Source organism: Branchiostoma floridae, chromosome 15 (genome assembly GCF_000003815.2).
Source record: "Branchiostoma floridae strain S238N-H82 chromosome 15, Bfl_VNyyK, whole genome shotgun sequence".
Taxonomy (NCBI): domain Eukaryota; kingdom Metazoa; phylum Chordata; class Leptocardii; order Amphioxiformes; family Branchiostomatidae; genus Branchiostoma; species Branchiostoma floridae.
The window spans coordinates 12,115,309-12,140,692 of NC_049993.1; the positions used below are offsets into that span (position 1 = coordinate 12,115,309).

At 40.3% G+C, this 25,384-nt stretch overlaps 1 protein-coding gene across 8 annotated transcripts in view; it reads right to left on the reverse strand.

Moving 5' to 3' along the window:
* Nucleotides 1-25,384, reverse strand: part of LOC118432370 (phosphatidylinositol phosphatase PTPRQ-like) — an 82,853-nt gene that overhangs the window by 34,986 nt on the left and 22,483 nt on the right. For 5 of the 8 annotated variants that reach the window (XM_035843906.1, XM_035843907.1, XM_035843910.1 and 2 more), the window contains exons 2-11: nt 17,039-17,193; nt 16,301-16,448; nt 15,574-15,728; nt 13,671-13,784; nt 12,258-12,409; nt 11,657-11,816; nt 11,331-11,419; nt 10,662-10,893; nt 9,945-10,247; nt 9,515-9,668 (exon numbers count right to left, since the gene is read on the reverse strand). In XM_035843906.1, the coding sequence (XP_035699799.1) occupies nt 9,515-9,668; nt 9,945-10,247; nt 10,662-10,893; nt 11,331-11,419; nt 11,657-11,816; nt 12,258-12,409; nt 13,671-13,784; nt 15,574-15,728; nt 16,301-16,448; nt 17,039-17,117 (1,586 nt within the window). In that variant the 5' untranslated portion in view covers nt 17,118-17,193. Of the gene's footprint in view, nt 1-9,514; nt 9,669-9,944; nt 10,248-10,661; nt 10,894-11,330; nt 11,420-11,656; nt 11,817-12,257; nt 12,410-13,670; nt 13,785-15,573; nt 15,729-16,300; nt 16,449-17,038; nt 17,194-22,764; nt 22,784-24,936; nt 24,956-25,384 lie in introns of those variants that run through there. The other 3 variants (XM_035843912.1, XM_035843911.1, XM_035843914.1) reach the window with 3 other exon arrangements.

Below are 25,384 nucleotides of genomic sequence, written 5' to 3' on the forward strand. Positions count from 1 at the left end.
GTGGACGTTTGTTTGAATGTTCTTCATATTTTCGACATTTAATCATCAACTGTTCTTTTGTCTATTTGGAGCAAGGGACTGTCAGAGAGGCACATCCGCCACACCGAAAACCTGTCGATCTTTCACTCCAACATCTGCTTGGAGACCTTTTCCGATTTCCTTTCACACATTCAAAGATAGCTAGCATTGTGGTAGTTTAGTACTTGGGTTCGTAGTTTGGGTATGAGTAGGAATTAGATCATGCACAGCACTTTGTGGACTGATCATTGGAAAATACCCCATCATCCAATATCTAGACTTATCAATGATGTAGGGGATAAGATGAGTGTCATGTACACCCGATACCCGACAAAGTTGGGATGCTTAGCAAGGGCATCGTCGTACGATCGCTAACTTCGGGCATTTTGGAGGACAAAATATACGTTCAACTGTCTCACGGTACACAAAATACTGTTTTGGATCCATGTCGGTCACGGGTTGGTTCAGTCACAGCCCAGGCATAAAAATCGTGCGTACGACGATCGCACAACCTATGTAACCACGCCCTACCTGACAAAGTTGGGAAGCTTAGTAAAGCATAAATGGTGTACCATTGGTGCACAGATGGTGTACCTTTACTTTACTTTGGTGAAACAACTTCATTTCAACGTTCTTCACAGAGACTGGGTCATGAAGCACCTTAACCCCGACATAGATCTTACCATCAACAGGCATCAGGGCGTATCAGATGCTCCACCAGCGGAACGCTTTGGTACTGCACACAGGGTCTTAAATTGTCAAAAAGTATAGACAAGAAGTTGATCGAGTTTGTTTGAGGCCTGTGGGGATGGTACTGTTCCAATATAGCAACCTACAATGTTTCTAATATATCTATAGGGGGCCAGTTGATATTCTTCTCATTTATTCTCGTGACTTGGGTGTATGTTCAGTGTTTCTTGTACTAACGTTAGTTCACCTTGATCCGTAGGGTCACCTATATCTGTTATTTTTGAAAACAGGATATCGGTGGACATTAGGGGATTGTGGTTTCAAATTTGTACATTTTCATTAGGTTACAAAAAAATAAAAATAAAATATTGCAGTTTGAAACTGCTTTTCTTTAACATCCCTAAATACTCATGGAATACCTTTAAAACAACAGATATAGGTTACCCCACAGATAAGGTGAACAAGCGTTACATGTATTTTCAAAGCAATCATTTCTGAACATATTAAACAGTGTAGCAGTGTTTCAAGAGTATTGAGTTATCATTCAATTAAACAATCTCATTACTAGTCTTCCAAATCACTAAGAACAAAGCACACAACCACAAGGTATTGAACAACCATTTCTATTAACTCACAGAGGCAAATTTACAATCACAATGTATTCACATGTACATCTCTCTACAACAAAGCCTGATAGCATTCTCTTGAACATGTTTCTGGATTCCTTATTCTTTATAGCAACAACAGGCACTTTTACACATACCTCTATCTTTGCAGCATTTATCTGATGGCAATCTAAGTGCCAAAACTTTTCTAAATGTCACTATTCTTTTCAATGATGAATGCATCCCAGACCTCTACCATTGACGACAGTACAACATATTAATACCGGTAGAGGCAGTGAGTTGAACTGAAATATTTGTGATATCTTTACCATCCACAATACCAATGAGATAGTTCCTGACCTGGCATAAGCAGAGACATCTATGATCTACCCTTGTCCGTACATTAATTTCTTCTGACAAGATGCTCACAGTTACCTTCTGCAACATATAGAGTAAAATACATCACTGGTATCTTTCAGTTAAAGACGTAAAAAAGTTTGTAAAATAGCATATTGATGAACTGACAAAAATGATGATTACATGACATACAACAAAAATAAATTTCACATTTTCTCTCAATATAATCTCTACGTATACAAGAAAATGTACGTCTAATACAGAAGAATTTTGAGGCAGTTATGTTAATTTCACTGACATAATATTTACTATGAGCCTATATGCAGTGATGATAACATACATGTATGGAACTGACTTGACATATATACATTTATGTACAATGTGTGGCAGTGTACACTTTCCTAAAAACTTAACATGTACTTCCACATATAATACCGGTACTCATTCAATCCGTAGAACACATAAGTTAGTATCTGTCTGGACTGATACAAATTGCAAAGAGGTGTATTTGCCAATTTGTTGCCTGGAATTGTGACTGTTGTTTTTTTCAATCTAAAAAAGTCCCGATTGGAAACATGGCACAATGTGGGTTCGAAAACGGCAAACATCCTTTTATCACTGCAAATCTCTTTTTGATAAATTTTTAAGTTGGCACAATTTCAAAGTGCAGTTTGGTACAGTCCAGTGAGATACACACTTTAGCCCAGATGCTTCCTGTTCTTGTACATTGCATAACCATGTAACCAGATTTCACTGGAATATACATCTGTAACACTTCATGACATTAAAACTTCCTTCATCAACATACAAATGTACTTAACCCTCTCCCTACTGCCTAACTCTGTAACCAATACAAATTTGGCACCAACGGCTGCTTCAGGAGGGAGAGGGTTAAAGCTGCATTTGAAATTCATGAATTTTGGAGGTAATGGGTTAAAGTTCTTTCAGTCTGTAGATTTCAACAACAAAAGGGTTTGGCATACATGTACATACAACTTGTGAGTGGATTTGGGCAACTGTCTAATCATAATGAATACCACACTATATGTTACAGAAACAACAACCAGCTCTCTCCAGCGCTTGTCCAGCATTCCTGGAATACATTTTGTAGCTCGGGACTGACAAAAATGTGAACTATTCAGTCCCCCTTGATGGGCAGAATCCAAAACTTCATGAATTTTTTATCAGGTCACTGAAAGTGCAAAAATGCTTTTGCAAAATTTAAATGTAGCCAGTTGAGACCTGCCTCCTAAACATGCCAGAAACGGTGATCAGAGGGTTAGAATTTTCTAGACTCGTTTACTTTTCTTGAGCCTTCAGGGCTCATAAAAGTTCAGAAGACAGGGTTTTTAACCAGAGAGAGTACTGCAATAATTGCACGGTTCAAACGAACAGACAGCTACTACAACATACCATTAACATTGTATAATATCCTGTAACAATGACAGTATCTCTTCTCCTCCAATTGAAAGGTCTCCCCTACATATAATAGGTCTGTATACACACAAAAATACAAGTACTCTCTATTTACATGATGTGAGAACGCTCTCCTTATGCTCTCACATATTTACAACTATACAACAAACGTCTACAACCTCTTGTATACAGTTTCTTCTTACTCACATAACATTGCTTGCAACAACTCCTTGCAAATTACAATTCTTGCATTAGCTCTGTTTAATCTGTTTTCAAGACAATTTCTTCAATCTATTTCCATATCCTGATTGTCAATTTTGTGAAAATAGAATTTGTGGTCGCCGTACAAGCGGATCTTAATTTAGAAAGTTGCAACATCAATTCTTAGTGGTAATATCTTGTTATTTTTCAGAATTTTCAGGTAACTGATTTTTTGAAAACAAGTTTTAGTTTAAAACATTGTCATGAAAAAGCAATCGAAACATAAAGACATTCTTCTTCAGACTCAAATTTTACAGATACATCAAAACGTCCATTTCATAATGCACAATCATGTTAAATCAAGCTAAAACCCCTCCCATAAGTTAGAACCTTCCTTTTTACACCTCTGCCTCTGCCCTACCGGGCTCCTTGGCTATGTACACAATTTTGTCAGGATCAATGATCCTGTGTTTTATCTGTTCTGGACTCAGATGGATTGGAGAATGAACACTGATGAGTTTGGACGGGTCCAAATCAACAAGATCTTCCCTTTTAGGGGTGTTGGGAACATTCTTCTCCTTCTCCCCTAGCTTAGGGACGTAGTTGATGTTTAGATCCCTAAATTTACCCCCCACGGCCGCTACTTTTGAGTACTCGGCCACTTCGGAGCCCTGCTCGGAGCTGCCATGGCTGGAGGTTGTGTTCGTGCTCGCCGCCCGTTCTCTCTTCTCCCAGACGATGTCACCTTTCTCCGCATCAGCGTCTCCCTCCTCCTTGTGCGGCAGGAGACTTTCTTCTGACCCGTCACTGCAGCCGCTACTGCTGCTCGCCGTGGAGAAGTGCGCGCTCTTCCCGGAGACGTCCACGGTGATGCTTCCGTCCGAACTGTCCAGCCCGATGGCGGAGTCGTGCGACCACTGCCTGCCCAGCTTCTTCAGCTGCCCGATGTCGTCAACGATTTCCTTATCCACGCCCGAATCGCTGATGACGTACGGGTTCTCCATGCGCATGGACTGACCAGTAAAGAAGCCATCCGCTGGTACAGAGTAGTACGTACCCTGCAAAACAGAGCAAGAAATTTAAGTAACTCCAATCCCATTTGGTCTACTAGTACATGCAAGTTATGTGGTGGTCTACTGCTAACAGAACAAATTTCTAGATCACAGATATGCAACATAGGTATGAGCATTAATTTGCATGCAAAATTGGTGTCTTGCAAAGAGGACGAGGTAAGTTGTCAGTTTTGCATTTCAAAGGGCCGCAAATTGAGAATGTCCAAGAAACCATCACATTTGTACAAAAGAATAGAGGCACATGCTCTGATATGCAATCGTGAAATCTTCGTAAGTTCTCATAGCTGCTTCTAAAGTACAGAACAAGTACGTTATGCTGTACAATGTATAGTGCTTAATTATGTAGTTGCCAGACAAGAAACAGGATCTCACCTCTTCACAGACGTAGTTCTTTAAACCCGGGAGTTGGCTTCTTTGTTCCTTCATCTCCTTGAACCTGAAAATTATAAACAATAGATCATATTATATACATTATATACATAATTGCTATAATGGTTGTCACATACAAGATCAGGGCTCTCCCCAGAATTTTTTTTGGGAGTGGTGCTCTGGCGAGCCACGAAGTGGCGAGTGGGGGGATAGGTCTGGGAGGCCTCAAAATTTGTAATTATTCTAGACCCCTTAAGATGGTTTTTGGTCTATTTTGGGTAACCTTTATTACCATCTTATAACTTTAAAATTTATTTGAAATTTATCTTCTAAAAAATCCTGAATTTAAAAAAAATGGGTATAGCTCAACAAGTGGAACAGTATACACAACACCAAGTCATGTATTTCCTGCTTGGAACTTGACTGAGGCAAGTAACCTTGGAAAATGCTTAAAACATTGGGCAATGCCTACTACTAATTTTTGTTAGAACCTCTTTTAAATCAGTTCATCTTCAAGACTTGATCATGTTGATTATCAAAATAGCATTAAAGAAGATGACAGCAAAATCATTTGCTACCAGGGAATGCAAGGACGTCCTTGGGGAATGTTAAGAACTTTCTCAAGCATTCCATCAATCAAAAATCCAAGAAACACAAAAAGTTTCCCCCTAAAATCCTCTGTTCCAGATGAAATGGAATGTCCCAAGACATGATATATAAGTGGTAGGACATTTCCACCCGTACATTCGAAGAAAATACAAATTGCATTTTGACTTCAAAAACCACATCTGAATTAAAAAAAGATAAACATTATCTTTTTGATCTGCAACAAATTATGAATACCCTCTATTCCCCACTTTGCCAAAACATTGAAATAAGATTTTCCATGTTCTCGAATCTGCTGCTTCGAAACGAGGTGCTAGTTTCTGTCTTTACCAAATATGGTAAGAAACAAAATGGCGCCCGGCCCGACCACAACTTTCAAATTTGTGCAAAGTTATCGGCAAATTTCTGCATTTCTAGCGGGTTTGGCCCCCCAAAACCAACAAAAGAAGCGACAAGACACAATGCAGGGCATTTTTATGGATGATGTTGCTAAAATTAATCAGTCATTTTTCGCCCACGTTGCCGATTTTTCGACAAAAAGAAAGGAGTATTTTCCATCGGCACATGGTCTTCCTTACGCTCGGCTGTTTTGTTTCAAAGTTCTTCCATATTTTTAGTAGTCTGGGGACTAAAATCACACACCAAAGGCTATACAAAAGTACAAATGATGTTTTTATCTGAGTAGTGCTACAAGGAACCGGTCATTTTATTGCTGTTGCCGATTTTGAAGAATATGTTCCCGAAACATGCGGCGGCCACATGCCGGTAAGCCTGGATATTTTTCACAAACGTGTACTAGCTCCAAATAAACGGTCTTCCTTTGATTTTGTCTGGTTTTTAATGAGATTAACGTATGCTAAAGTCACCGCCATCTATTGTTTACAAGCATAACAATAAGACATAAACAAAGGATTGTGATTTTTCACGCTAGACACCACCCTACCCCACGCCAGTTTCAATGAAAACAAAGGATTTATTGTGAATCTCCTGGGAAGGCTTGCCGATTTCTCGACCAAATGAGCAACTTCGCTCGGTCAAATTTGAGCGGAGTCGGATGTTTTTGCTAGTTATCCCCGAAAATACAAAGAGAAAACACTAGATTTACAAATCGGGGGAGCGGCGCTAGAGTTGTTGGGCGCGGCGCTGCGCCGTTCTATAACGCTCTGGGGAGGGGCCTGAAGACAAGAACAATATCTAAGCCCAGCTGCAGAAATGTCTTGTGCAAAAATCATGTACTTGGTCCAAAAGAACTAATCCTTTACCATTACTGAGACTTTAACATCAACAATACAAAAATAATCTAGTGGGATGTCAGTTTTACCTCTTGTGCATCTTGGGTCCTGACACGGCTAAGCAGATGCCGAAGAGCACCAGGACTGCGATGACTCCTGCAGCCGTCACTGCTGTCAGACTGACGGGTTCTGGAGTGGAAACAAAGAGATTGTGTTCAGTAAAACATACCTGCTGCCATTAGGAAGTGCACAACGAAAAGACAATGGGGAGAAAGCAATGCAAAAATGGTGGTGGTGCGGTGGGGGGGTTGCAGGGCTGTCTCTAGCTTTAAGTTTCATCTGTCCCACACACTGTTTGGGTTGTCCATCGCAAGCTTTGGAACACATTAACCATTACTAAATGGTTGGGGCATTGCAGAGAAAAATGTGATTCAATTGCAATTTGTCAATATTGTTCATGGTACATCTAAGCTAATTATGATAGTATGTTTTAATGCCATGAAATTCAGACTTTTTGGAGGAACTGGGGTTAAATTTTTGTCTGTCCCAATAAGAAATTTTTGGCCATTGGTCAGAGGGATTGGCCCTGGAGACAACCCTGGTAAATGTGAGCGGTAGACTTAATACAGAGCAACCATGAAAAAACTTACCAGGCTGGGATGAGTGGTAGGCATTTGGGATATCGTTGCAGTCGAGGTACACGATTCCTGTGGGCTTCCCAGCCAGATCCACCTGTCCAACAGGCTGTGCTTGTACCCAGAAGAAGTACGACCTCCCCCGCCTGCAGTAGATCTTAGACTTGTCCACCAGCCATTCTGTCTCAGTCGTCTCTTTCAGGAAGACCTGGTCGTCATCCATACGTCCGTAGGAGATGGAGTACACGATCACGCGAGCGTTTCGTGGCACGGGCGGATCCCAAACAACATGGATTTGCTCGGTATATTCATCAAAGGTCACCTTCAAGTTTTTCGGTATTCCTGGTTCTGAAAATAAAAGTTAAATCTGAATTAATCACAGGCGTTTTATGTTTTACAATCAAAGAATTTTATGATAGAGGAAATACAATAATTGACATTCTTGTAAATATCTAGCTTTGTATCAATTTGTAAGAGTTGTGCCAAATGACATTGAAGTGAAACAGAGCAATCCATACCTCCAAGCTTGGTAAGGAATTTCTCCACAGGTGAAAGAGGTCCACATGGGGTTTCTGATGCTCCAGTACAGGCTTGCACCTGTACTGGGTACTCGACATCTCCCTCCAGACCCTCCAAGACCACTTGCATCTGGTTCCCCACTTGTATGGAACTGTTTCCATAGTGGACAGTGTAGCCCTGGATGATACCATTAGGCTGGGATGGGGGTGTCCAGGATATGACCAGAGTGTTGACTGTTGCATTGATGACACTGACCTTGCCTGGTGCGTCATTAGGAGCTACATAACAGGAACATACAAATCATTAAATACCATATCAGTGAATCTCTCCTACTCCAAGCATACAAAACAATACAACAGCATTTTGTGATGAAGGACAGAGACATAAATCAGTGGTTTCATAATACTGTAAATGCATTAAAGTTCGCGGGGATTTAATTTCGCGGTTGCGGGAAAATGGACTTTTCGCGGTGGATTTAATTTCGCGGTAGCGCCATGCACTGTAATCTCTTACTGTTATCGAAAAATGTTCGCGGTGGTTTTAAATTCGCAGGGAAGCGGCCGCCGCGAAAACCGCGAACATTAATCCACCGCGAAAGTTTCTGCATTTACAGTAGTCTGCCAAGTAATGCGAGAAAGAGGCATTGTCAAACAAAAATGCTATTTCCAAGAATCACTAAAAACAATTAGCTTTCTTAGGTGAGCTAAAAGCAAAGTAGATGGCAAAACTTTGATATAAGACATTGCAACTACCTACACTGTGGATATCCCAGAAAATTGTCTTAGTCATCGTAAATACACGTACCTTTGATTTTTTGCAACAATAAACATTAGGATTACATTGATAGAAAAAGGACCTTCAATTTCAGTCAAATTGTAAAACCAAAATCCTATTTTGAAGAATCACTGAAAACAATTTGCTTTTTGAGGTGAGCTACAAGTGAAGTAGATGGCAAGACTTTGGTAAAATTAGTCACAACTAGACAAATTACTCCACTTACCAGCTTGTTTAGTCCTGGTGCTGACGGCATCAGTTTTGTCCCCCTCTCCCTGTGATGTCACAGCCGACACCCGCACACTGTAGTCTGTGAATGGTGTCAGGCCAGGCAGGGTAAACTGCATGGGCTGGGCGTCGTCTGTCACATTGACTGACACGAAAACTGAATCTGTAATAACACGAGGAAAATCATATATTAGGTGAACTTCATTAAGACATTACAGTAACATACATACATCTTCATTTGTAGTAGTAATAGTAGTAGTAGCAGTTGTAGTAGAGACATGTGGTGTTACACAGTACCGTTGGGATTATACCGCCCCTTACGGGGTGACATACCATTTCTTTAAGCTGAATACAAGACAGGGATGTGCTAATTTTGACCTAAATGGAGGATAACTTTATCACCATTCTAAATGCAACAATGGACCCTAATGAATATCAGATCCATATATGTTATATGAATAGCTTTGATTGAAATTGGACAAAATGTGTTGCCAAAAGGGATTCTGACACTAGTTGTTCATGATCACAGCCAGTAAGACTCTATCCATATTTGTTGGGATAGTCGTTCATATGCTGTACAAAATTCTGCTGCCTTGCTACAGAAAAGTTCAATGTCAGGATTGAAAGATCGTTGTCGGGATCGGTTCTATCACAGTCTGATTGAAAATTCTATGGCACCAGAATTGTACACTTGCCTATAATGAATGTTACTGTGCCATGACCAGCAAAAAGTCCTGCCTACAAGATGATGTAGAATTCCATGTACTTCTCTATACACACCTGTAGCCAACTGCTGCCCCCTGACAGTGGGTGTAACATAGTAATACACCCTGTATGTAGTGATGATCCCCCTCCTGTCCTGTAGAGGTGGTGGCTTCCATCTCACCAGGAGAGACCTGGAGGTTTCAGCTTGGACTGTCACATTCTGGGGTGGGGAGGACGGCACTGGGGACACAAAGGGCACAATGTCGATCAAAATTTTTGCTCACAAACAAAGTTCAAAGATTCTATGGCTTTTTAAATACATATTTGGGCACTTTTCAAAAACAAATTTCTGTATTTCAACACTGTAAGTATTTGAAAATGCTACATCTACAAATTTCTTCTGAAATGAAGCAACAGCTCAGTTACATATGTTATATAGCAAATAAACTAATAAAAAGAAGAAACATTACAGCATTGTCACTAGACAACTAATCATTTTATAAGCAGTAAACATACCTCCTTCTACGGAGTACAGATAGACAGTACTGGACGGTTCCCCTTTCCCTGCTGAGGTTGCTGCCTTCACTATGAACCTGTAGCGACTGTAGGGTAGCCAGTTGTCCTGGACGGTCACCGTCAGCTGCGTACCGGGAACGCTCGTCACGTTCCCGTCGCCGGCACATCCATGGTCGCGTGCGAGCTCGCACCAGGAAACATAGTACTTCCAGATGCCTCCGATGGCTGCTGGTGGTTGCCACGACAACAGGACGTCTCCTTCAGTGGTGACCATGGCGACCACATTCCGTGGTTGATCAGGTCCTTTGGAAGGACAATACAAAATTCAAACAATTATTGTTTGCTCTATAAAAAGTAGGGTTAAAAGTGCTGGGATTTCTTTGTGACACTTCTCATCTTTGGATGTTTTGACATCAAAAACCACAGATGACAATAATTTCATGGATGAAGGTTTAGGTAGTAAGGTACAGAAAACAAAGTCACCCTTGCAACTGAATAAGTTTTGTTACTGGATACGGTGTTTCAAAAAGCATTCACTATCTTTCGTCAGCTGATGATTTCTACTTCACTTCAGCCACAGACGAAAGACAGCATATGCAATCCTAAACATCTAAAACTTATCTAGTTACTTGAGCAACTTTTGTATTGTGATCATCATACTCATAGCTGTTGGCATAAATCTTTTCCATTTGATAGATGTAAAAACAAGTTTCTTACTTTTTGAGATGTCTCGAAGCTGTAGGACCCTTGGAGGTGACAGCCCTTTGTTGTTGTAGGCCATGATTTTCAGCTGGTACTCTGACAGCATGAGGTTTGGAATTGTGAGGGTGTACAGGTCCACATCGGATGCTGTGATGTTGTAGCTCGTAGTTTCGTATGTTCTCTGGTCAGTCGCGTTGACGAGGTAGCCACCCAGAGTCTCAGAATTCCACTTCTCAAGATCAAGAGGCTTTAGGAAAGGTTAGGAAACAATTAATGCATGAAGTACTGTAAATGCATTTACCTTTGCATTGATTTTACCTTGTGGTGGGAGGAAAAGGAGGTTTTTGCAGTGTTTGAAGTTTAGCAGTTGGTACAATGTAATTCTACAGTACAAAAGACTTACACCACACCACACCACATGTACCATGAAAGTAAAATTACAGCAAACATTTACAGTATAAAGTACATTGAACATGTAAACAATCTTAATACAAAGTACAGTTATTCATTGCTGAATACAATCAAATCAGTGTTTAAATGAATACCTGAGTGACTGGTTACCTTGAATAGCCAGAGTTACTGTGAAATTATCGTGGCAGTTGGCACCAATGCTAGACTATAGCAACATCCAGAGCCCTAAGGCAGAATTACACACTACAAGCGTTGTGATAAAAGATAACCTACCTCCCATCTCAGAGTCATATTTCGCAGTCCAAGTCTGTAGTCTATCCAAGTGACTTCAGGAGTCCTGACCACAGGGCCACCGGCTGGAGCTGGGGAGTCAAGAAAGGACGGATTTAAGCCACTTTTGAGTTGATAAGCTTGTCATTGGATATCCTTACTTTATTTTCACTTTATCTTAATATCCCAGATCAATTCTTAAGAAACTGTTTACAATTCATAAAACTGAGAATCAGTATAGATTGTCTACAAATTGCAAATGGTCATCCCCGCAACACACCAACCATGGTCAGACAATAAGGAGTGCGATAACGAGACAGGGTACATACCAGACTCGTTGGTTTGTGCTTCAATGAAGGGAGAGTATTCGCTCCACAACTCTCCTATCACCTGTCTGCATTGGATGCGGACCAGATAGCGGGTGTGGGGCACAAGGGAGCCCAGCGTCACATACTGGGGGTTTGGCATGTCCACCATTATCTCCTTCTCCTGTTAGATGTGCAAAAGAAGAAATTGTGAGCATGTGTGCAAAGAAGCCTTTAGTTAGTGATGTCTTTGACAAATTTAGTGTTGCAGCCTTTTTAACTTTCTCACTGCTGCTTACTTTGTAACTCTGTTTGGGATCGTGTGGTACAGTGGCAGAGTGCTTGTCCAATACCCCAGAGGTCCTGGGTTAAAATCCGCTGATCTGTCACCAATCTTCTGTCCTTGGGAAAGGCACGTAATACGACTTTCTTCACTTCACTCAGGTATAAATGAGTACCTAGCTCTGTTAGGGCCGTCCCTTTGGATAGCACATTACATGGAGGTCCAGTGTTTGAGGACACCACACTACTCGAAAAGAGTAGGGGTCCTTCTATTCCTGGTGTGAGTGGATCAAATAAATTGTCCAGATATGCAGCTTGTACCGGGTATGCAAAGCAAACTCACCCTTGTGATGTTGTCCCTCAGAGACACATACTGGATGGCACAGATATAGTTCATGAAGAGGAGCGCAGCACATCTCGGCATGTCCCACTCTACTGTCATCTCCCTACTGCTTACTGACGACACCAGGAGATTCTCTGGGGGGTCTGGTTTGACTGGGGGGGGAGAAAATCAGGTGGTAGGATCCATCAGGATATGAGATTACGTACAAGCGCACCCTTTACATCACCGTGTCTTCAACCAACCCAAGATACCAGGGGACCCTAACACCTTCCTACTTTCAACAAACCAGTCTTTACCTAGCCAACATCTCATTTTATTTGCACAAGACTTACTGGTAGTAACATTTATTTGTGTCAGGGCCCTTAAATCTGAGCCATAGAGTTAATTCAATGTCAAGTTTTTAAATTCAAGTAGAAATATCTTGAACTATCAGGAGATAATAAAAGGAATGTAAGAAGCTTGCAGTAGTAGGTACTGGAGTACACATGTATGACTTTGAATACTGACTGTTTTTTGACTGTGTCAATTTTTGCCACACTTTTACAGGAGTTTTTCAAACCTTCCTTGCTATGTGATGATTCCGCTCCTAATTCCACAACCTTGCCTGTGTGTGAACTGTAATTCGTGATAGGTCCAAAGCAGATGAAAAGCAAAACAAGAGAGCCATTGCAGTTTGAATCAAAGCAGCTATAACTACATCACTGACTACAGCGCAGACTGGTCCATTGAAAGTTTCTACCCCCAGCCATGGTGAGAAATTACCACCATGCACTCTCACCTTATTACCTGTGCTGTCACCAGATATAAACATGGGGTGCAAAATTTTGTCATACATATGATATAGGCTGACGGAGACTGGCATCTATCCCTATCGTAACTTTAGTCCATCCTCTGATCACTTCCGATCCCCTCTGCAAATTATCCAAATTTGTGGAGGGGATGCGATGTAACTTCGATGAGGACTCCTTGAGTTAAAAGAAGGACAGATTCTATCTACACAAAACCTGAACCAACCAAAACTTTTAGATTTACAGCCAAAACATTACACATGGTATAAAAACCATGAAACAGGAAAGAACAGTTCATATTGTTGTTTCATGGCCAGCCAGTATGTACATAACTGTACACAATGTCATGATTCCAATTTTGCACCCTTCTATACTTTATAGTTGTACACCAAGAAAAAATTTTATCATCAAAAACAATTGTCAGTGCACCATTTGCAAACCATTACACTTACCAAGGACAAAGCACCAGTGCATGCTTTACCTACATGCAACGCTTTGCCACTGAGGTAACAGTTACAAAATGTGCAAGCAGGAAAAGTACAGAATAAAAGCATTCAAGTCTGCTTAGCTCCCATTGCACCTTTATCGTTTAACTTTGGCCCATGCTTAAAGCAATCGAACATACTCCTGTTACGTTCCCTCAATACTGGATGCAAGCATGACGGAGCTGCTGACTGATCAGAGCGAAGCTTTGTCTCGGCCATTTTCTCACTAATTTGCTTGTGGGGCCCGCAAGAAGCTGAGAAAGAACATTCGTAATTGTCTTTGTTTGTGAAAAGTTTGGTATGAAAAAGGAGAGCCAATGAGTGTGAGAGTAGACAGAGGTGGTTGAGTGACAGCGTGGGGTTCTTAAAAGTGTAGACTGCATTTTACAAGTTAAAAATTTAATCTTATAAAAGGCTGTCTGTGTCAAAAATATGGAATTAGTTTCGAACAACATGAAATATCAAAACTGTGCTTACTGGTAAATCCCTTTTCTGTAGTGCTTCTTGTATGTTAAACAGAATTTACAGTCAAATGAATTTCTTTAAGAACACATTTGGATCTTTGAAACTGAAGAGTAACTATTGTTACGTCATTTTACATTTTGCATTTTTCTATTATCAAAGAGCTAAATTTATCATTTTATAACCAAAAGAGCTCAAAAGTTGACAGCCCAAATATATTTTTTTTTATTTGCAACCTATTTATTTATTGAAAATGACAACAAATTTGCAACCTACATTTGTAATATGGAATATGATGTTTTTTTTCCTCTGAAGAGAACACATTATATTTTTGAAAGGTAGACTTGGAAATGTTTGAGCATGTATACAACATGTACATGTAGTTATGGAGGCTGAAGAGGCACACAGAGATAGGAAAGTACAGAATAGGATGGTTCGTAGTCAGTTGGATATCTCTCTGTTCCATGTATGTCCATGTGGTGCCAAATTATAGAAAATCTTTAACTTCTTGAGTGTAAATGTGTGTAAACAACATGCAAAAATCAACTTGGGGGTTGAGGGATTTATCAATATGACATATGGAATACACATTTAAAGATACAGTGAACCAGTGAATAGAACACCCAAACTCTTCCATTAAAAAAAGGAGCCCATTTTGTATCTTTACACCCCACCACACAGTCACACCTCACCGATCCAAATAATCGGACGAAATCAAATCAGGTTTTCAGAAAGTTTTCACCAGTGTGCAGAAAGTCATGCTTGAGTCCGTGGGTACCGGGTATTTTAACAGAAACTCTTCACTTCAAATACCATCACCTTTGGTAAGCAAGCCATTAGTGCACCAAACATTACAGAGTGCTGCAAATATTAGCTGGCAAAAGAGAAGCAGGTGAAAACAGAAAGAAGGGAAAAGTTTAAAGGAGTTCACAAGAAGGGTTCCAAAAGCAATGGAACCATAAAGAGTATTACAAAGACAATGTGGTACATGTAGATCTGACATGTTGTTAACAGTGCAGATTGACATGATGTTAACATTGCAAGAACAAGAAACAAATATCACCAATAGCACATTAGAATGGCCCAGTTGCTGTGTAAAAATTACAAATATGATAATTTTTCTTTCAGTACCACAGCAATATGGTCCTTCTAATACTTGCCATTAGTAGAATAATTTTAGTTGAAAAAAATCTACAAGATTCACAAAAACTTAGAAAAGAAAGAAATGCCACCACATGCTGATAATGTACAAAACTAAAACAATGACAAGCCACATTTCAAATTAAGAGATACAAGAAAATAACAAATTGACTACTCAATGATACATGTAGAACAAATTGTTACTGTATCATAAAGGCCATACAAATTTCAAAATATCATTGACGTAATACAGAAAACTTACATGACAATACAGTACACATATAGCTGCAGACATCACTAACATTTTACACATTACACAATTACTTGAAAGTAAACAAAAAATAACAGGACAAAACTGCACAATCCTTAAAAACAATTAACATTTACAATGTGCATTGCCATGTGCAATCCCTCTTGCAGGAAAACTAACTAAGTACTTACCTATGTCAGGTTTGATAAAGTTGATGCTTTGAAACAGCATAGAGGAGGAGTTGACCATGACATAGTATGTGTCATGGAAAGGGTCAGCACAGCCATGGAATGGGATCTGGCAGCTGCTCTGTGACGTCAAGTTACAGGTCTGCCACTCCGTCAACCTTGTCGAGAAAAAAATAAAGTACAGTTGTGTGAATGAATATGGCCATGTACATGTATATAACAAGAGCTAGCTACCACCAAAAAAATAGCATGTCAACATGAGATATCAATAATGGAAGTTCTGCTACAGTACCAATGTAAGCCGCCAGAAGATCCAAAATCTACCCATTACTTTGATAGGGTTAGAACAAATACCAAATTTCACAAAGATCCATCTAAGACATAACCTCCAAAAGTAAAAAAACAAGTTTGGAAATAGCTACCAATACCATATTCATTCAATTGGTCTTTCAAGAGAGACACCTAATGACCAGCAGATGACCTGCAGAAGGACAAGTTGAGGTAGAGTATGCCACTCCTAGTTGAAGACTCATAGCTTGTCTTCTGCAGTTTGTTTGCAAACCACAAGGTGTCTCTTCACTCACTGTCAGTCAAGAGCAGTTACCATTCCCTTTCTACCATCTGTTTAGTGGGCCATCTTATCTTATCCTCTTTAAAAATGCGATGACTTAGAGTAAGAGAGAATATGAAAACTCAGGAAAGAGCAAACTGTTCAGCAGCATTTACTTACTCAGTAGGGCATCTGCCCTGAGCCCTCTTGTTTAGCTTAAACAGTGCGCTGAATGTTTCGTTGGGCTGGTTTCTCCACGTGCAGGTTATGGACGACTCGGAATGTGCCTCATCACACACAGTGCACTCCAGCCCAAAATCAGCAGAATCTGCACAGATATACCACAGAATCAAATACATGAAGTGTCCCTGAAGTTGTGACTTTTAAACATTTCTGCCTAATAGGCTTTACAAAATACTGTAAATGCAGAAACTTTCGCGGTGGATTAATGTTCGCAGTTTTCGCGGTGGCCGCTTCACCATGAAATTAAAACTACCGCGAACATTTTTCCATGGCAGTAAGAGACTACAGTGCATGGTACTACCGCAAACTTAAAACCACCGCGAAAAAGTCCTTTCTCTCGCTACCACAAAATTAAATTCCCGCGAACTTAAATACATTGACAGTATCTGAAGAGACACAAAGTTTTTAAAATTAATGACAGAGTATGACTAGAATGTTCTATTCATTTGTTTGAAAACTTGTATGATTACATCCTAAAACTGAACATTTCTGTATGTCTTTTTGATTGACATAATTGTCACAGATATGGCAGGGTACACATGTACATTTGACACTAAATGTAGATGACAGGAATGGTGGCTTTTCACTATAGCCTACCAAATCATTTTGTTCTGAGATTTAGTAGGATATCCCTTAGTGCCCATGCAATGTTGCATTAGTAAGAAATCAACTCACCATATTGTGCTGATGACAAACCCATGAGCACCATGGGAAATAGTGCCAGGATGACCCCTGACCTCCACTGGGAACTCATTCTGACGTTTGATTGGACGGCTGGTCACCAGTAGATTGTGAAGCTATGCAGCGCAGAGATTTACATCACGTTTTACCTGCAAAACAGGAAGGAGTTGTGGTTAGCATTGGGGATTCTGTGGTTATAACAAATAACAAAGTAATCCTACTGCCAACCACAATACAACATCATCATCATCACATTCAGCGGTTACTAACCAGTGCATGTACATGTAACGTTACATGTTTAAAAGGGAAACGTACTGCAAGAGTCGGAACACGGGCTGCCAGACAACAGACCCAATGCACTAAACCGTTATACCAAAAGGGACAGTCCCGCTTGGCATTGTCAGTCTGGCGGAGCCTAAACCCCACTGTTACACTAGCGTAAGCCTCTGGTGTCAAACCTCTGCACATGCATGACTTACCAAGAGTATGGGTGACCCGGCCTGGTCGACTGAAAACGTAAGCAATGACAAGGCTGCATTGTACTACAAAAGGCTGCATTGCACTACAAGTACATGTACTACTACTAGCTATCCTACATATTAAAGAACCCAACACACATGTTGAGAACAGTACGGGTGCCGCAGTACGGCTTGCTGGAAACACCAGGAGTAGCAAAGCTGCAGTGCACTACTACCACTAGCTATCAAAAAAAAGGTTACCCTCTTCTGAGGTTGGCGGGTTTACCCTTTAAAGGTCCATCATCACTGTATAGCAGAGAGAATTCTGAAGTACCCAAGGGAAGCCTGGGCTATTTGATAAGGCTGGAGTGTACAAAAGCTTTTCAACTCAAACACCCTTAATCCAAAACCATGAAGATATTGAGCCAGGGCAGAGGTGATGAAAGGCAAGGCCACCAACACTGTCACACTCCTATTCATACCAGGACAGGCATGAGATCTGATATATCAGGGATCAGTACATGTAACCTTCATTCATGCACAATTTGACTCCAATTTCTCTCCACACACCTGAGAGAAAACACCTGGCTGTGTTTGGTCAACTTGCACTCCATTAAGCCGGCTTGTCAAGTGCGATCGAGCGATCCCGGCAGACCAAAGGTGATGCTCTATCCCTAAACATTCCAAATATCTCAAAATCTTGAACGTAAAATCTTAAGAAATGTTAAACCCATTAATATCATCTCCCAGTTCTCCTTCATCTGGAAGTTTATACCATACTTTTTAAGTATTAGTTCTGTACAAATGTGGAGCTATCAAACTGGAATGTGAGTTGACACGATCGATGATTACAGTGTTAGTGTGCTTCACATACTTGCTCTTCAGGCTGAAATCCCTTTAGCGACCAGACCATAACACTCAAGCAGGCATGGGAGCCACACAATGGGTTACCAATGTGTGCTCTGTCACTCACTCAGCCCAGCCACCCCAGTGGCTTCTTAGAAGGTCCAGGAGTTACAGCTTTGAGGAGGGAGACAGACTTGACCTCAGCTGACCTCGTCTGGCTGGTGCATCATGGGTAGTTGTGAGATATGGGACTTTGCTCAATTTCCAACATTATATTGCATCACATAAATTTGCTTGGTCACTACCAACAAATCACGAAAATGCCAACTGTCCTGCCCTGGAAACTTTTGTACCCAACAATTGGTCCATTTATTCCATATCCTTTCTGTACATAATGCCCATCATATTAAATGGCAAGAAAATTGATCTACAGACAATCTGCGAGCGCTATATGACATTTGTAAGAGCAAAACAGCTCGTGTTTTCATAATTTTGGCGGATCGGCTAATGTTTGCAGGTCCCCAAGCCCTGTGTCCAATGTGATAGATTTTCAAGTATAAAATTCAAGTCTCTGATTTTTATATTCAAAAATCAAATACCGTCTATCTGGCAATCAAGGAATACAGTTGGACTCTAAGAGGGTCTACATGCTCTTTTTTGTAAGACATTCTCCAAAATTTGTGGGGAATGCCCTCTTTCTTATTCATGTAATTTGTAGTGAGGTGAACAACTTTCCTGTAATTGCCTTCTTTTACTATAGCATAATACGTAGGGCCTTCTCACAAATTTATTGTAAAGGCTTGCTGGTACCCCCTGCAGACTCTCGTTTAAAGAATATGTAATACACTTTACATTTAATTGAGCCTCTATACCCCAGGACCATGTACTTTCCATCAATCCCACTCCTTAGATGTACCCCATAGTTAAGGTAATCTGTGGGAGGTGGGAGGCATACTAATTCTATGTAGACAGTGGGATGCCTGTGGGGAACACAGAATCGCTTTAAGAAAACTGCCGTGGGTTCAGAAAATTCCAGATTTTGAACGTGGGTTGGGCTTCTGTGAAATCATAACATATTCTGAGGAGAGTGGAATTCCCCTGATGAGCATGCTATGGGTATTATGACAAAGAATAAAAGTCATATAAAAATAGGTTGAACATGCATACATCCACAAAAATGAGATGTACTGAAGTTTGAGTTGCATGCCTGTGTAACCCCTAAACCTTTCCCGAGGCCACTTTTACCCTTAGTTGTCAGGAGTGACCGCCGCAACAACGAACAGCGCGGTGACATATGGAAAGTGTAAGAGAACCTTTAACCATCAGATGTCAGTGCAACACTCCTGGCTGAATGCACAACACTCCACCCTTACACAGAGGGGCATCACATATATGCATCATGTATGTATCTGGATACCCAAGAGCTAGACTGTGATCCCATGTCGCTGACACTTTTAAGTCGTGATTTCCTGAAATAAAGGAATATGGCACGATGCCATTCATGACTGTTGCAGCCATTAGATACTATGCATTTGTACATGTAGCTGCTCTGCTATCAGTGCTGCCCTCAAGTATAATCTTATTTGTGTGAAGACAAACCCTGATAACGTGCCTACCTGAATAATACAAACAGACATTCTCAATTTCAACAGTATCATCTTTTCAACAGTGATATCACCAGCACATGTAGAGAAGTATATCAACATCTACTATGCACATACATGTACATAAGCAACAGTAAGATACAGAAAGATGAAGCTGCTTGCTCCAGTGAGCGTGGTGCCTCAACATCTTCTCCAGAAAGAAAAACAAAGAGCTGAGCACAGATCGCCTTGGATCAGCGACTGTGCTGCTGAGATTGCATGACTACACACAAAATGTATACCCTGTATGTGTACATCTGTGCTACACAGATCCCAAATCCTCTGCTTGTGCCAAACATTAATGAGGTCATATTTGTATCATGAAGGATACTTTCCTCTCCAACACTTACATGTTTTGTGTAAATACATGTAACTCTGAAACCAAAATGAAGTTCCTATTACAATACACTGCAAATTCAAGTTTCAAGATACTGACTTCTTGTCGGAGAAGAAGGCATCCACAATTTTAAATAGTCCTGGTACTGTTTAAGAAATACATTTACTGCCCTTTAACCACACCTGTGTCTTGTATTTGCAGAATGTTTTTCTGAATTAAAGGTCAAAATACTGACAACTTGCAAAATTGTAGGTAAAGCAAAAGGATCATGCACCACGTACATGCACAATTTTAGACGTGACCCGACAGAGTAACACCAAGTGAAACAAGGAACATTATCCCCCTCCCATACAGCCAAAGTACAAATGTACACTGTACCATTATAGCTTTTAGCATCAGATTGAAGGCTATGCTCTTTCCTCCTTCCTCCGTAACCATCTATGTCGGAAGAGATTAGCCTTTTAGAGTGCAAGTTCTGAACAATCCACCATGTAACCTTTTCTCAACCTTAGGCAGATACTGGCCAAAAGCTTTTAAGCCACAGTCAAGCAAAACGGGGCAACCAGGAATACTGCACAACGACAACGTACAGTCAATCGACTGATGTTTCTACGGACGAAAAGGTTTCACCCATTTGTGGCAGCATTCAACAACATTGCAGACAATCTCAGTGAGTCTAATCTCTGTATGGAGAAAATAGTCTACTTCTTTCCATCATATTGCAGAAAAACAACCGTTAAAAAATCCATGGAATTCATAACTATTTTTGAGAGCCAATTTTTGTCTCTCTCCCCTTGAATTTGAGAAACTCTAACAGGTGGCATGCAATCTCATTTATAGAGCAATTGTAGATATACACAACATTATTCTGTCAATATTGTTTGATGCATACAAACACTACAATTTTAACACGCACATCTATGCTAACCATTTCTGTCCTCCATATATAAGGTATAATGCTAGAACACAGTTGTACTCTACTCCAACAAAATCTAAAATACTCACTGGTATGACTCCACCCAACATTTTGATGAACCTATACGTTGCCGAAGGGTTTTTCTGACTGAGAGAAAATATTGTGTACTCACTTATACATACACGTAGTGCATATATATATATACATATCTGGGGTGGACCATACATGTGTAATGTAATCAATGTCTACATGTGTGGGTGGCAACATCAGAGCATGCTCTGCCCACGTCACTGTTTCCGCAACTGCCTCTAGCAATAATCTTACACACGTCTGCCCGTACCTTGAAGATTTCATCAGGCTGCCACACGACGTAGCTACATTTTGTACCTTACTTACTCATACATGTAAATGTCGCCCGTCCCAAAAAAATTTCTTGTGGTACTGGTAGTATATAAACGTTCCCTAATGAAGAAACTACTACCTTAGCTCTTTTAGCTTTGGAGGAATGTTTGATTTTCTTAGGGCAAACATTGCCTCTTACTATAACGGATAAGAAAACAACACAAACAGATCACTTCTGTTCTCAACATTTATCGTTACCATTGCCTGAAAAGATAAGCCCTAAATAATGGACATGAAAGGTACAAGCAGTAACCATTAATTCTGGGGCTCATAAAAAAGCAGTTCCGAATTATCCCAGAGCCCCAATAAAGGGCAATAAAATGCAGTGCTTCCAATAAGATTATGTTTCCCGTGATAATATGACCTTGACAACGCTAGGGATAATCTGATATCAGTCCACCATGAATACAGAAAAGCAAACAGTGCTAATTACAAAAATATTATCAGGCTTTCCACTACCAAAAAACTGCTACATGTAGTTTTCCTGCCGTGGATCAATTGATAAGAGATTCGTTCAAATTCTAAACTAACAAAACTGCTTTCAAATTAATACTAATCTAATTCATAAGGACTGCAAATGAAAAATCCTTAGCATGTCTTAAACTGAGCAGTCTATTCTCCAACCAATAATGCATAAAGCTATATACATGGATTAGCAAATATGTTTTGTATACCTGTTGTTCCCAGAGGTAGATAATACATGTATGTACGTGCATGCCAAGACTATTCTCCAGACATAGAAACGTTGCAAACAGAATCGGTTGGCCTGATCAGCTACATTGAGATACCTACATTGATAAATAACCACCAGATGCTTTTTCAATATTGGAACTACCGGTAGTCAAAGCGAGGAATTGGCCTCTGGGCCCGGCAGTGCTCTCTGCCCACATAGGAGATTTCCGGGGCGAAGAATGTCACCGCGAGAAATCAATGTACTCGTGCAAACTGTTCATCTTATGAAAAATTTCACACCAAAATCATTTCTGCTAAACCTTTGGAGTCAGGAAGTCGATCTCTCTATTTCTAGTCCTGATGTGGTCCAAAACTACACCAAGAAATACTCTAGCCAAGAAATACTCTAGCCAGCTCTAGCCATGCGACGACACAACTGAACTTACCTCCTTGCACGCCTGATTGCAAGCCGAAGACTGAGGCCTAGCTGCCACCTGATCTTTTTATTCTCCAGCCACCTGCTTACATGTACCTGTACGTTCAAAGGGCCCCGATGACGCAAGCAGCCGCACCAAGTTTGGTTGCGTTGACGACAAAATTTTTTCCTATGCTGCCCAAATAAGGCAGCAAGACATGCATCTTTTACATAACCATGCCTACGAAGGGAGGTCCCTGTTTCGTCACAACGCAGCATTACCGAGCCCATTTCCATAATGTATTTGTACAGCCCGATCTTATGGATCAGCTAGACACACTTTCCACACAAACGTTCACAGTCTAATAGAGGAAATGAAACAAGCAAATACTAATTTAAAGCGATGGAAAATATCTTAGCCTTACACATACCGGCTCCTATTTCCTACACGTTGCATTTTTAAAAGGGTTGGTATATAATAAACGAGGCAATTCTTTATGTAGCTCAGGGTGCCCGGCTCATACATGTACATGAAAGTAGGTCTTTCTACATGCTGCATACAAGAGCACAAGATAGCAATTATAAAATTCTATGGGGAGACGGGGACATCTAATACTTTCCCACTTTAAGTAGAAGGGGTTTCTGACATTGGATGCTAGCAATTGCCACACAGGAATGTGAACATGAAATGTACAATAATCATTATTTCTTAAATCATACAAAGTTGATTCAACTGTAACTTTGACAATTAAAACCAAAAATTTGGTTCCTTCAGTAACCTGTATCTGTATCTATATAGATATAGCTGCCCTTCAGAATATCACACCAGCTTATAATGTTATACCATGTGACTTTATTATGCATTTCATGTATCTGACGTTCATTTGTGAATGCCATTGCCATTGCCATCGGGGCACCGCGTCTTTCAGGTAACCTCGGGGCCAATCGTCATAGGGGATTTTAGCGTTTAGGTGTGAAACAAAGAACACTGCACACAGTGACGCACAGTCCCGTCTTTATTTCCGCTGGTTGCAGATCCCTGGTGACAGTCCGGCCTCCAAAACTTCGTAATGCATGTTTGCCAGGAGCTGAACTCCTAATGCAATTTACGCAACTGTATTACGGTATGGTGCAAAACAAGACATGGTCCCACACGCACAAATGTTGCAAGTGTAGATGGTAGAAACTGAAGAAAGACTCTAGCAACATGGCTTTATACAAGGCCTTATGCTAACGCAAGGCAAAAAGGCTGAGATGACAGCAAGAAAATTTCAACAAGTTCAATCTAGGATCACTATGGCATCCTAGTCCAAACTGCCCAAGAAAACCAATAAAATCTGGTCTCTGAGGACAGGTGGTAACTATAGAATATAAAAAAGTGGTCACACTGGCTAGATGGTCTTCATGTAGAGGTGATCACTACTAGTAATGTCTTGACAGGATGTACATTGTACAAGTTTGACTGTGCATTGATTGTCACCTCGTATCAATAACATTGCTTTATGATGTTTGTTTCTTGTGGCTTTGTTCAAACAGCTACATCAAACTCTTGATTAACTGGCAAGTATTTTCCCTGCTGGCTGAGTGTGGGCACAAATTGTTTCCTTCAAGACCATTACATGTGTGGGATGATGTAACATCCCAAACAAATTGTAGTTTGGAAAAGTACCCTGGCCCACGTGCCAATGACTTTAGTACAATGCCACCTGCAGAAAATTATCCAATTTGTATTTATGACAGGGACGCTGACTGTGACAAAAACTGCTTTGGTGCAATTGGATTGCTTTACCACTGGAGGGACAGAAACGCTGCGTCATTTTTTAAATTAAAGCATGAAGGAAGTTCCTTGCTGCAAGTGGCCATCCTCAAATCATAATCTGATTCTAATTGGAAAACTCTTGAAGACACAAAACCAACTGTCCTGTTGCAGTACCAAGGAAAGCCACCGGGAGGTCCAAAAGTGATCTCAATCTTCATCTTACCAAGACTTACCTATATACCAAATATTATCACAAACTTACAAATTGTGCTAACCACAAATATGAGAAAACATAAACACACAGGAACACCCAGAATAATAGCTCTACAATTTTACATTATTTCACAGTACCATAATATTGTACATGAATGTGATACTATTATACTTTTTTTCATACATGTTACTCTACATTTGTGTGAACAACACTTATTATTGATACTAAACCTTTACATGAGAATACAGTTTACTGCACCAAAGAAAAAGAAATACACTAAGTCTTCTGTCTGAGACTTTGCATCGAGCAAAACTAAGTAAACATCTTGTCTTGGAAGCCTGTGTTATTGTATGTTTGGAGACTGAATGTAATGTAATTGCACACCTACGACAGCAGCGTTCCAGACAAATTTGTTTACGTACAAAAACAGGATGATCAGCTCTGCCAGGGCCAGGCATTCGTGTTAACCTTTTGAAAAAAGCAATTTGTCATCGACTCATCATGTGGAAGACAGGCCTTATACATACCAAGTTGTCATTAATCTATGCAGTCCAACAAGTATTACTAATGACAACATGCCACCAAGAAAATGAGCCATGACAAATGGGTTTAATAAAAATCCAGAAATGACATCCTTAACTCAATGAAATGCTTTGAGTTTGAATCCATTATTTGATT